This window comes from Cyphomyrmex costatus, unplaced genomic scaffold (genome assembly GCF_001594065.2).
Source record: "Cyphomyrmex costatus isolate MS0001 unplaced genomic scaffold, Ccosl1.0 scaffold18, whole genome shotgun sequence".
Lineage (NCBI taxonomy): Eukaryota > Metazoa > Arthropoda > Insecta > Hymenoptera > Formicidae > Cyphomyrmex > Cyphomyrmex costatus.
Genome location: NW_017275824.1, coordinates 1302951 through 1317256, shown reverse-complemented (window position 1 = coordinate 1317256; position 14306 = coordinate 1302951). Strand labels below are relative to the sequence as shown.

At 29.5% G+C, this 14306-nt stretch overlaps 1 protein-coding gene across 2 annotated transcripts; it reads left to right on the top strand.

The window, feature by feature from the left end:
* Positions 1–10318: 10318 nt before the first annotated feature.
* Positions 10319–12875, top strand: LOC108772166 (mucin-2). 2 transcript variants are annotated; one of them, XM_018537655.1, is made up of 3 exons: positions 10319–10386; positions 11562–12615; positions 12661–12875. In XM_018537655.1, the coding sequence occupies exons 1-3, from the start codon at positions 10320–10322 to the stop codon at positions 12764–12766; spliced, it is 1227 nt and encodes a 408-aa protein (XP_018393157.1). In that variant the 5' UTR covers position 10319; the 3' UTR covers positions 12767–12875. The 2 variants fall into 2 exon arrangements, with proteins under 2 accessions (XP_018393157.1, XP_018393156.1); XM_018537654.1 differs by having other exon boundaries at positions 11562–12875.
* The last annotated feature ends 1431 nt before the right edge of the window (positions 12876–14306 follow it).

Here is a 14306-nt window from a genome sequence, read left to right as displayed (position 1 = left end):
TTATTTAGATATTCACGTATATTCTTCTATTAAAATTGACTTTCTCGCTGTTTGTTTGTCGTCTTCCTACAATACAAATATTTATTAATAAAGCTATTACTTGATTTATTGATAACATAAATTTTAAATTAATACAAAATTAGTACAAAATAAACAAAATAATACAAAATTAATACAAAATAAGAGAAAAGTTTCAAAACGTTATGTTATGTTTTCGATTTTCATTTTTATTTCTTGTTATTTTGTATAATTTTATAAATGTATGTAAAAAAAGTTTGCAAAATTAAACGTTACCGAATGGTAAAACTGTATAAAAATATATATTTTAAATATTTTTGCGTAAAGATATAGACAAATCATTTTAATTGCAAATTAAATTTTTTAATTACTTTAATTATACTATCCAACATTAAAAAACTTATCACGAATTGGAAAAGATGATTTTTATATAGTTTTTAATCACTAAAAACGCATTCGTTATTGAAATAGCTCTATCTACGTCATAGTCTTGAGCTCTTTTAGCTCATAGATACTTTAAAATACCATTTACAGCTTTTTTAAGTTCAATTTTCTTAAAAATCTATAAATATTACTTTGTCCAATTCTAAATTCCATGTTGGGCAGTGTTACTAATTTTTTTTTTGCTAATAATAATTAATTTATTCAGTAAACAAGAAACATTTTAGAATATTCCAACAATACTACAACAATATTGTAACTGAATTTTCTAATTGTAACCAATATTTTGTGAATGATTTACGAAATATTAGTTACAATTAGTCTTTAGTAAGCAAAAAACATTGGAATGTGTGTATGTTGTAATATAGGTTACGATATTGCTGGAATGTTTTCTCTGCTTACTAAGTCTTAAACTTACAAAATACAAAAAAATTCTTTGCTTATTTTTACAATAACACATAAACAACAAAAAGGTACATATTTGACAAATATAGCCAAATTATTTAAAATTAGTAAACAAGATTTTATTACTATACCTTAGATGCTATCATTCATCATTATTATCATGATCATAAATGATGTCCTGCTTCGGCTATAGCTTCGGCGAGTGCGTTGGCATCAGCGAAACCAATAGCCTTAGCAAGTGCGTTGGGATCAGCCAAACCAATAGCCTTAGCAAGTGCTTCGGGATCAGCGTTGGCGAATGCTTCGGGATTAGCGTTGGCGAATGCTTCGGGATTAGCGTTGGCGAATGCTTCGGGATTAGCGTTGGCGAATGCTTCAGGATTAGCCTCGGCAGCTGCTTCAGGATTAGCCTCGGCAGTTGCTTCGGGATTAGCCTTGGCATTTGCTTCGGCAACAGCAATAGGTCCTCCATTAGTCGGGATGATAATTGCGACAACGAGCGCAAGCCCGAATAAGAAAATTACAGTCTTCATCCTGGATTTTTTTGCTTGAAACTGTTACGTGTTATGTAGCTTCTGAATTGTCTTTCCTTAGTTGACAAGCAATTTATAGAAAAAGTTATACCTTACTATCGACATAATAAAGTATATCAGAAATATAAAAAATGATTTAATGTGCTTCAATGGCATAAAGAAATTGCATTTTTGTTAAAAATTGCGCTTTGTAATGCCTTCATGTCGCCAATGTTATTAAACAGTAATTTCTGTAGAAAAATTTGTATTTAAAATCAAAGATATAATATAATTTAAACAAATAATTAGTATTTCTGTACATAAAAATTTAATATGACTTAACAAAAGATATTATAAAAAAATCAGAATAATAATTAATATTTAACAAGTATGTACAGAAAATAAGTCAACATTTAATTTTACTGTTAAATATTATTATATGGATTTTTACGTATGATATCTGTTAATATTAAAATATGCAAGAGAACTTTACAACTATTCTAACTTTGTTGCCCATATCAGTAGAAAATGTTTTCAAAATTTAATATGCTCGTCGTGTGGCACGTGCATATAAATTTTTACGTATGATATCTGTTAATATTAAAATATGCAAGAGAACTTTACAACTATTCTAACTTTGTTGCCCATATCAGTAAAAAATGTTTTAAAAATTTAATATGCTCGTCGTGTGGCACGTGCATATAAATTTTTACGTATGATGTCTATTAATATTAAAATATGCAAGAGAACTTTACAACTATTCTAACTTTGTTGCCCATATCAGTAAAAAATGTTTTAAAAATTTAATATGTTTGTGTCGTGTGGCACGTGCATTATCTTGTATGACTCAATACCGTTACTTCGTTGCAATCTGTAGTGATATAGAAATCGTAACTTTATAAAAAAAAATAAAACACCACAAAAAACATTACTTATAATTAATGAAACTATGAGAATACTCTTAATATCTTTTACAGCATTGTCCACATTCTTACTTATATTGATTTAAATTTATAGTTATGTTTGAGTCTGTAGTTGACTCGCATAGTTGGGGCATAACCACCTTAAACATTTGATAGAGAGTAATAGAGTAGAAGTAAAATTAATTTTTTTGACATTTTATTAATCTCAAACTTGCTTTATCATGCAATTTTACATTACAAGCTGTGATATTTATAGTAATAAAATAAGTCACGTATAACCCAAGAGTTTAAAAGTTATATTTACACACGCACGCACGCACATGTAATTTTTAAGTATTTATTCTGTTATTATGTCATACGAATAGTATTCAAAATGTTATATGCGTTAAATTCGTGCAGCACGTATATCAGTTTTTATTGCAATCTCACATTATCAGTTTTCAGAATATGTATAAATACAGAATTTTTGATTTTATTTATTAAAATAGTAAACAAAACACGCAAAATACAAAAGTTTTGTAAAACTGAAAAATGAAGCTTAACTTATTATTTTTTGTTGTAATGGTTGCTGTAACTATGGCTTTGACGGCTGCAGAATCTGGAATAAGATCTAAAAGATCCAGATCCTCCCAGATCGTAAGTTATTAATATTACATTAGTACCTGTAACATATTATATAATAACAATATGTTAATCAATTTTATAAAAATAAAAATTCAGTTTTCCTTTTGTTGCACTTCTCTCTTCCTCATTTAACATTATATTTGTCGATCTTGAAACACAGTCCTAAATTGAAGCTAGAGTGCGTAATATCACAAATTAAGTTAAAAAGCAATTTTATATTTGATATTGATATTAAAAAACATATTGTGTAAAAACATTGATTGCTTGCTCATTTAATTTGTGATATTACGTAGCTCTTTTCAGTTTAGAACTGTATTTCGAAACCAACAAATAACACGCAGTTTGTTTAAACTGGAAATTGTAAAATTCGTACAAAAATATTATTAAATACTAAAAAAAAATCTGTCTTGATCGAATATAGCTTTCTTCATTTGTTTATTATAAAAAACAATATACAGCCTTGGCCAAACAGATATTAGACATTTATCTAAGAAATAAAGAATATGATATTTTAAATCACTTGCATCATGTTTACATGTTTCTTAAAAAATTTTGTCAACGACACTATCAAATAAAGCAAAGTTTTAGCTTTAAGAATCTTGTTTTAAAATTACGGTATGATTTTTAACGGAGTTATGAGCAATTAAAGTCAAAATGCTTACGCTTTACTTAATCCACGATAGTTTAGTAATAAAAAATTGTAGAAACATTTTTAAAAAGCGGTTTTGTACGGAAAACTTCAAGCTTTTACATGAAAAAGTTGAAAATTTTTTTTAGGCACGTAACAACCTCACACACACACACACACACACACACACAAAGTGAGATAAAGATTTTTCAGATCATTCAGTTCGTAATTTTCTAATGTGTAAAAATAAACGAAACTGAATTTAAAAAAAGAGTTTTAAAGCCTGCAATCTCTATACTTTCGGAAGGTTACTATTTTTTTTTTTTAGTTTCTGTGAGTTTAATGATTTTTACACATAGAAAACTACGAACTGAACGAAAGCTGTATATACAATCGCTTTTTTCATTTAAAATTAATACTGAAACCTTATTCATCTATTTTTAGGCTGGATAGGTAGAGGACACATCAATTGGTCCTGCACGTTCTCCTGATTTAAATCCTCTGGACTTTTTTGTATAAGGAACATTAGAAAACATTGTTTACAACAATGTACCAACTACGCAGGAGAACATAAAACTGTGTATTTTGGCTGCATGTGCAAGTATAAATTCAGAAATGACAGAGAGGGCAAGAGAATCAATTAAATATCGTCTCCAAAAATGTATTGAAGTCCGAGGGCATCATTTTGAGCATTTCCTTAAATAAATGTTTTGGCAGAATAAAGTATAAAATATCTCGTAAACTATTGGTTTTTTGGTATCTCTACCTTAATACTTTTATATACAAAATAATTAGAGGAATTATGTTATCTAAAAAAAATTACATAATTCCATTTAAAAAAGTGGAGGTGACCTTCATATCTTTTTAGAGCCTCCACTTAGAAAAAAGCAACGTGACTAAGACGTGTTCCTCTCGACACTGTTCCATTTTCATTTGAAACATTTTTTCGTATTATCAAAAATAAACGAAATTTTCAAGATGATCGATTTAAGTGGTCCACCCTGTATAGCCTCGATAATCTAACTCTAATTGATGGAACACTTGCGCGTAAAACAAAAGGTTTGACTCCCGGCCGAGGTAATATTTTTCGTAATAAGAATAATTATTTCTAGATTTAGTTTTTTCAGATTATTAGAGTTGCGTTTCAAGACCGATGATCGTTCGGCGCGCAATTTGGGGGGACTACGTATATATTAGTTAAATATTAAATCCAGGATAGATTCAAGATGCAATGAGCATCAAAAAATTGTTAATTTACCTCATAATAGTGCTGCAGTAGTTCGTTGGTTTGCGTTGTAAGTCTAAAAAAAATTTTGGGAAAGTGGGAAAAGCTTATCGATGGATAATATTGTGAATAAAATATCAGGTACTTTTTTGATAAAATAAGCACAAGTTTTTTTTAGCAAAAAAACAGCCAGAATTAATTCAAGCACCTAATATATCACATTTATCTGTAGACACTGTAAAATTCTTTACGATACAAATATAGCATGCTAAGTGGATTTTTAATATGTATAAGATCGAACAGAGCGCATTTGGTTACAGACAAGTAGTAACTCTTCTTTGATTCTCCTCGTGAAATTTAAATTAGCATGAAGCGTTTCTTTACAGATTTTAGTAAAAAGAGAAAAGACATTCGAAATATTTGATTCTCTATTTATTCACATTATATGTATTTTTCCTCGTATTCGTTGTACGTAAACTTATTGCAAATTCACATTTCTGCGAACCCATGCAATATCACGATGTATGTTGCATTTTACTTATTGAGAGAGAATTAATATTGCAGATGTACAACGCGTCGTTTAGACAGATGTAACGTTGAAATTTTTCAACGTTAATGGCATTATCCTTTAGCGATAGAAATAACACCGATCGCTCGAATCCTCCTGTCTTATTCAATAAACCAACGTGCAGTTTTGCGGTGGTTTAAAAAAATATTTTCATTTATGCGTCATAAGATCACGTCTGGTACCATACTATCATCGTCAAACCATAAATCGTGGCATGTCCGTTATGCATTAGTGATAAATGATAATTATACCTTTGTAGTGATTCTGATATTAGAATGGTTCTTCGCCGCGGCCCACGTATGCCGCAACTATAAATGATTTTAGAGAGCATTACCAATTTCATCTAGTTGTATATGTGTTTACAAATCGTCTTAAGTGACACCAATCCCAATATTAGATTTATTAATAAATATTATTGAAATTGAACAATGGAATTTGGAAAAACATAATAGTGTGAAGATATATAGTGTGCATACGAGTATATATAATGTTGAATATACATATACATGTATACATATATTACAAACATTTTATTTTGTTATTGCGTTGCAAGATAAGTACTATAAACCATCAGTATACTAATTTATAAGCCATATTAATATATTCATGTAAAAAAATGAAATGTTTATAGTGTGTATTTTATATTATAAATGTTTTATACACGGAAATTTTTATAGAAAATATCATGGAAGAGAGACAACGTTAATCTAGTACAATAAACTCTTATCTTCAATTTCCTCGATAATAAAGTTACAATTCTTATTCATTTTTAATAAACTTTATTAGACCAATCAATGTTCGATCAATTTTGCTTTGGCAGAAAAATAAATAACTAATAATAAGAATTATGTTTAATTCTTTTTGATATTATAGAGTAAATTATTGTAGATGTCACCTTATTTAATATAGTATTTTATACGCGACAAACAAATTTTTTATAATTCTTTAACATAGTTGATAAATTATTATAAAAATAAATTTATTTGATTTTGATTTTGCAAATAAATAATAAATCATATGAATTGCCCGTAAAATCTTGGCGTGTATACATTAAAAAATTTTGTAGCATATATAAGGCTATTTATTATATGTAATTATAATAAAAATAGAAAAGTAAGAAAAATTTTTGTTTTCAAAATATCAATCAAAATATTAAATTTTTATGAATCGCTTATTATTCACTACATAATGTGCACGAAAATACAATATTTTTTTATAACTATTAAATAATTTAGAAATATTATAAAAGAGTAAACCTTAGCTAAGTTATATTACAAGTAAAATGTAAACTTAACAAAAAAAAAAAACAATTTATTTGAATAAAAAATATCCTACATTTCAAATTGGGTTAAAAAGATAATTTTGGGGGAGACTACATACGCAGTATATAAAATTCACACATAATTATAATAAGCAATGTGACTTAGCTTTGACCGTTATAGGCTCCCTTCTTATTGTTTGTGTTTATTCATTTGTATGTTGGTTCTAGAAAGATTTTAATATTCGTCAATTACCTTCTTTTGCTTACATATGTTTCTAACCGTCTTTCATTGAACTCTTCGTGCACACAAAGAACTTCTCAATTGAAATGGTAAAGTCGATATAAAGCTTTAGGTGATTATCACATGAGTACTAAAAGAATTTCATTTTCAAGGAATTGATAAGAAAGTTTGCATTTGCTTCAAGAGCTATATCTTGTCTTAACTTTCAGTAAATCGCTCCGCGATATTGGAACCGGATTTTCATGCTAACAATGATAAAGAGATCAGACAGAATGCAACGTATAATGAAAAAAGAAAATAGCTTGGGAACGTCGATTAATTTTAATGTATTGACAATGCCCCACGCTTTCACCGTGTCTAATAAATCTAAACGACTTTGATCTATCGAAGAAAGTATAATTAGTGAAACACAGAAATGCCGGGACTTCTCGTGTGCATGGAACATTTTCTTGACGCGTCAATGTTATAAATTTGTTCGACGTATCAACTGTATTTCGTATCATTGCAACATAGGGATGAAACTGATAGTTGTATAAATCCACCGTTAATACCAATCAGATATATTCTTATCTTGCTGATACAATTTTATATGGTTTAAATGTTACATATTGTCGTCCGTACATAATGTTACTTATCGATTGATATTGTTCCACAAGTTTTTACTTCCGTGAAAACTTGTGGAACAATAAAAAAAAGTAAGAATAAAAAATTTACATCATATTACTACCTAGGATTACTAACAAAATTTGTAGTTTTAAGTTTAATATGTAAAAAGTTATACAGTTCACGATACACATTGCATCTTTAATTTCATACTTTTTCTACAAAAGAATCAATTTTGAATAACTAAAAAATTTCATAATATATGAAACTTGTAAACGATATTCGTTTATGTTTCAAGGAAACAACGATCATATGCAGCGGAAGAAGAAAAAGAAGGGCAAAAAGGAGAGGAAAAGAAATTACTATTCCACATTCTCTCTCTAGTGTTTGATCAAAAACAGCCGATTTTATAAGGAAGGAGGGGATGCAAAATTTGAAAAAACTTGAAGCGAAACACGTTGATGCCGAGTAATTGGATGTGACAAGGCTGCGCAAGCATCCGTGAGTATCATTGTTATTCCACTACTTAAGAGTGAGAAGCAAATACCTTTATGCTCTAACGAACACTCACAGGGTTCTTCCTTTTCACGACATAATAGTTCTCTGGTTTTATCGTTCCTCGCGTTTGAGATAATTTGGAAATTTTATTAATTCTGATATTTGGTGCTAGAATTTATACAAAAATCCAAAATCTCCAAAATATCAGTTGATGTAGCTACAATATAGGGCTGGTGATTTGCTTCGAAGTCTTCGACATTCAAACTTCGAAGCTTTGACATTAAAATCTTTGAACTTAAAAGCTTCGAATATTCGGAAATTCGGAGCTTCGAATCTTCGAAGCGTTGATACTTCGGTGTTTGATGTTGGTCAAGCTGTCATGTGCAATTTATAATATTAGTAAATATTTAAGCAACTACAAATTTCGAAGCTTCGAACAATCAAAATTAATATACATAATAGTCATAGTACCGTAATAGGTGCGCACATTTACAAAATTATACAACAAAATCTAAAATAAAATGTTTAAACGTTGTAATTACATCGTTAAAATTAAAAAATACGTAAATTTAATATCACAGTCTTATACTTGTGCAAAAGACTAATATTTCCAAAGAAAATATAGTATCGGTCACGTTGCAACATTATATAAATAATTATTGGCGACATCAATTGATATCAACGTCTCCGTCTCAACGATAAACGATAAACGATAATTTGTATAAATCAGTTTTCTGTCAGTCACTTCAAATTCGATAAATCTTATTTACATTTCCTCTTATATTCTATTTATTCAACTATTTATAAATTAATGACTAATAAAAATAATGATAGATTTATACTTAAAAGAATTTTCTCAAAAATTATTTGGACTATCACAAAAATCAATCCTTCCGTTAAGAAAAATTGAATGTACATACTTTTAATGGATTAATAGACATAGACATATAACTGAAATTGAAAGATCTTAAATGGAAAAGATTCCACAATAGCGTAAAGAAATATCCGTGGAGGACAAAGAGATAAATCAAGCGTTCATAGCTCGCGTAATAATACTTTTAAATGATTTTTCTTTGAGTTTTATTTTTGAAAAGCTTATACAGTACGTGAGAGAAAATTGGAGTGGAAATTGAAAGAAAATTCCATCGTTTTCTCTCTTCGTATAGAAATTTATTTAATTAAAAATCAGAAATTTAATTTGTTATTTTTTATTATGTTTATATCAAGATACAGCAAATTTAAAATTGCATACCTTACGACCAATGATATATCAATTATATCTTGCTAGTTGTTTGATTAGTATATTGTATGATTTCTATTATAATTACGGTATCAAAAGGCGATGAAAATAACATATAGCATTACTTGAGCTGACCTAACGGTCTTGTAGTATTTTCGCTTGAATAAACAAAAAATATGGATGTTACGGTAAAGTGTACTCTTTGCAATGTTAACTATAATTCGTAACTGAACTTAAAATGTTCCTCTGCGCTAGTCGAGCGACGTCACGCTTAGCCGTCCATGAAAACGGTTGCTAAGAATGTATCTACGAATTTAACATCACAATATTTATTTATAAGTGCAATGATAAAATTTATTAAATATTCTTTAATTATTGACAAAGAATTGTCAAAGTAGATAAGTAAAAGTATATGATAATTTTTATTTTAAATACATTTTATAAGAATAATTATATCTTTAATGCTAAAAGATATAATATAGTTTTCAATACTAATTCTGAAAATTCTAATAATCCTGATAAATTTGTTAAAAGTAGTGATTGATCATTAAATATAGATATTAAAAAGAAATATGAATAATTACGTCATACAAATTTCTACTAATATAGTATTTTCATTTTTTTATATCAATCAATTCTATTAACAGAAATCTTTTAAAGCTACAACAAAATAGGTTTGTAATTTTTAAAAAATTCTGATATGTATATAATATATGATTAAAGAAATTTAAAATCACGTTTGTTTAAAAAATATCAACATTAAATTGTGATATGGTCAAAATAAATCAAATCTGACTTAACTTATAATTACTTATAACAATTATTCATAATAAAAAATCAATTACATAATCATTAATATATTTTATATATTACTGCAAAGCTAATACTATATGTCTACAAGAAAATTATTTTTATTAACTATCTTTGTTAAAATTTATAGATAATTCATCTTTTTACATCTTAATTGAGACGGAAATGATAGCATTGAGGGAGGTTGATGCTTACGATAATCCAAGTTTATCACAGTCAGTGTCAGTGTAGTGAAAATCGATGATAACGTTGGAAGGTATATCCGGATTTCTCGAAGTATCACGACAGTTATTGGTTTGACGTATCTGACAACACATCAAAAATGGCAAAGCAAGGTCGCCCTTTTGCAATCACCACTCTAATAGTTGCATTCACTATTCTATACTCAGGTATGAAATAAATTTTCGATAATTTATTTAATTCTATTAACATATTATGTTATAATTAACAAAAAATTTTAAATACTTAAATAAAAAAATGTGCGCTTTTCTAGTTTTAAATTAAAAATGCCAGTAAGCGTAATTGGATTTCTCTTGCGTCATGTGAAGTCGGATCTAGACAAAGCAAGTGAGCGTGAATAAGATCAAAGAAACAACTTGTTTTAATGAATACAAATTACAGGAGATCGCAGCTTGTTGTCAGTTTTATAAAATTTCGTCATTAGACGTTTGAACAACTAATGATTATAATTAAAATGTAATGTGATAGAGACAACCTTCCTCTACATCATATTTATCCCTATATACATGGTATATGTATATAGATTTAATGGACCGGAAGAAACCGAATTTTTTCGCGGATTTTTTCGGTTCTTTTCCCAAAGGTAGAAAAATTAATTAGAAAAATTTACGCGTGTTCGTAAAATATCTCTGCCATAGAGAGGGTATAACCGACAATGGCGTAATTTGGATAAAACCCTATGTGATATTATCCTTATTATTTTCTTAATTCTAATGACACGTATCATTTGTATAAAAGATTTGACATCAACAGTCCAATATTTGCATAATAATATGCAAAAGATCAATTATGCTTATATTTTTATCATAAAAGATAAGCTGGGCGTATATATGTAGATATCATATATTTATCACTTATATATGTACATATATATATATATATATGTGTGTGTGTAGATTTACCTGGTAGTGTATTCTTATAGTATTTCATGATCCAACATGTATTAGATGTAAATAAACCATTAACTTTGAAATCTATCATCGTTTATTAGAAACAAAATGAGTTTCTTTGCAGAGCATTAATTTAAACGACCTATTTTATTATTCTTGGAAGGTTTCCCAAGTTTTCTTGGATAAATAAGTATTTTTCAATGAATCTACGGACTTTATAAATGACAACTGCATAGGTTTTAAAGATGTCTATTCAGGGCCAATTTTGGCCATTTTTACACTCCCTCCTTTGACAATAAACGCTATCAATTATTACATATTTTATTGTATTGAATATTTGTACTTAAGTATTTAAAGATAATAGTTAAAGAGTCAATAAAAACTGTAAAATTGATATAAAAGTATTTTCATTAATTTATTCATTCTTCTTAAAGGAAATGCATTGAAATGTTATCAATGCAATTCGCAAGAAAACAAGGACTGTACAGAAGGACCACTGTCAGATGCAATAATTATAGAATGCGAATCACCACCATCGCAACCCACTACAACGACGATTATCCCAACGACGACCATCATGACATCGACCACTACTCTGTCGACCAGTACATCGACAATTACTCCAATTCCATCAATTAGTACATCAACGACTACTTCAACTCCGTCGACCAGTGCATCGACGACTACTCCGACTCCATCGACCAGTACATCGAGTACTACTCCGACTCCGTTGACCAGTGCATCGACGATTACTTCAACCTCGTCGACCAGCACATCGACGACTACTCCTACTCCATCGACCAGTACATCGACGACTATTTCAACCCCGTCGACCAGCACATCGACTACTCCAACCCCGTCGACCAGCACATCGACGACTACTCCGACTCCATCGACCAGTACATCGACGACTACTACAACCCCGTCGACCAGCACATCGACGACTACTCCGACTACGTCAACCAGCACATCGACGACTACTTCAACCCCGTCGACCAGTACATCGACGACTACTCTGACTCCGTCGACCAGCACATCGACGACTACTCCAACCCCGTCGACCAGTACATCGACGACTACTTCGACTTCATCGAGCAGTACATCGACAACTACTCCAACCCCGTCGACCAGCACATCGACGATTACTCCGACTCCATCGACCAGTACATCGACGACTACTTCAACCCCGTCGACCAGCACATCGACGACTACTTCGACCCCGTCAACCAGCACATCGACGACTACTCCGACTCCGTCAACCAGCACATCGACGACTACTTCGACTCCATCGACCAGTACATCGACGACTACTCCGACTCCATCGACCAGTACATCGACAACTACTCCGACTCCGTCGACCAGTACATCGACGACTACTCCAACCCCGTCGACCAGTACATCGACCAGTACATCGACAACTACTACGACTCCATCGACCAATACATCGACCAGTACATCGACAACTACTACGACTCCATCGACCAATACATCGACCAGTACATCGACAACTACTACGACTCCATCGACCAATACATCGATAACCACCCAGACTCCGTCGGCCGGTACATCGATTATTATGTTGAAAATAAATGCGTTTTTTCTTTTACTCTTTCTCTTTCTTTCTCTGTCTGTCTTATAAAATTAATATTTTTTTAAATTAATTCTTAAATTTTACACCCCGACCACACAATTGTAACTTTCACATTGGCGCAAATTTGGCTTTTATGTCTTTGAACGTAAAAGCCGCAACACACACTTTTGCATAACGCATACATAATAATAAGTTAAAAATATCTTTTCTATGAAAAAATTTTGTGGGTATTTTTGCTAGTGCTAATTCGCACCAGTGTGGAATTGGGGATTAAATATATTCGCATTGTTAATTTTAAAACATTTAAATATACTTATATAGGAAAAATATAATTATTCACTAATATTAAAAATTAGAAGAAAATATTTAGAATACAAGAAATATTTTCAAAGTTTAATATATATGTATGTGTCTTATTAAATTTCAATTACATTGTATTTCAAAAGATAGGACTTTGAACAGCAATAATTTTGAACACTTCGTTAGTTTCAATGATAGTACAATATAATAATACAATGTAATTAAATGTAATTAATATTTGTAAAAATTTAATTAATAAATTTAATTTATTCCTTATTATAATTTCTATTCCTTTAAATTATATAATATATGTATTTCTATATTGTAGTATAATTATTGTCTTTTTTATATTTTGTTTCAAATTCATTTGTCACAAATTTTAGGAAACATTGTTTACAATATTCACTAAGTTCTTACTTTTTTAGTTATGGTACGTCATAACAGACTACGAAGAAGCATTTTTTCTTACATTCAACAAAATACATATGCAGAAGAAAAATGGAGTTGTGCAACAATTAAACATTGTAAGTATTCTATATTTCGATATTTTATACGTTACGAGTATTTCTTCGGCATAGCAACAGAATAATGCCTACTAATAAATGATGTTTTTTTCTAGATTACAGTAACGACACTGAAATCATTGAACGTACTTGCATTCTTCCCAGTTATACATGCAATTATGGTGAAAAATGTGAAATTGAGAAAAAATGTAATACAAATGCGTGTAATAATGCTAATGTGATATTAATTAATACGGTAACTTTGACATGGCTTATGCTACGATCATGGGTGATTATGCTCATCCTTACTTGTTCCTATTAATATTTCAACTTGAAGCGTTATGGAGCCACTGTATCGTGAAATATTTTAAAATTGAAAATCTTCAAGCACACAAGAGTCTATGTTTAGGAGCTAATGTAAACATACTTACCTAATAAATTTTATCAAGTTAAATGTTATAAATCAAGTAAAGATAAACATCAAACGTGCACAATTGGAAAAAATATATTAAATTCATTTTAATATAATTCATAATTTAATATAAATCCCAAACGGTCCATTCAAATTTTTGTGTTAATTTAACATTATGATTATGTTAAATAATAACACGAATACTATGTTTATATTTCATCAAAAATGGAATGTAATCTTGAATAAAACTTGAAGAGAGTTATATGTATATGTATAATCAACATAATTAAGAATTATGAATTATTATGACAAAATTAACATATAACAAATGTTCTCTAAAAAGATGATTCGCGTAACAACACTGCCCATTCCT

What these genes read in the sequence shown, in the direction of transcription:
- LOC108772166 (XM_018537654.1), top strand. Translation starts at nt 10,320, where the DNA reads ATGGCAAAGCAAGGTCGCCCTTTTGCAATCACCACTCTAATAGTTGCA. An exon ending in ATTCACTATTCTATACTCAG is followed by an intron (nt 10,387 to 11,561) that starts GTATGAAATAAA and finishes TTCTTCTTAAAG; the next exon opens with GAAATGCATTGAAATGTTAT.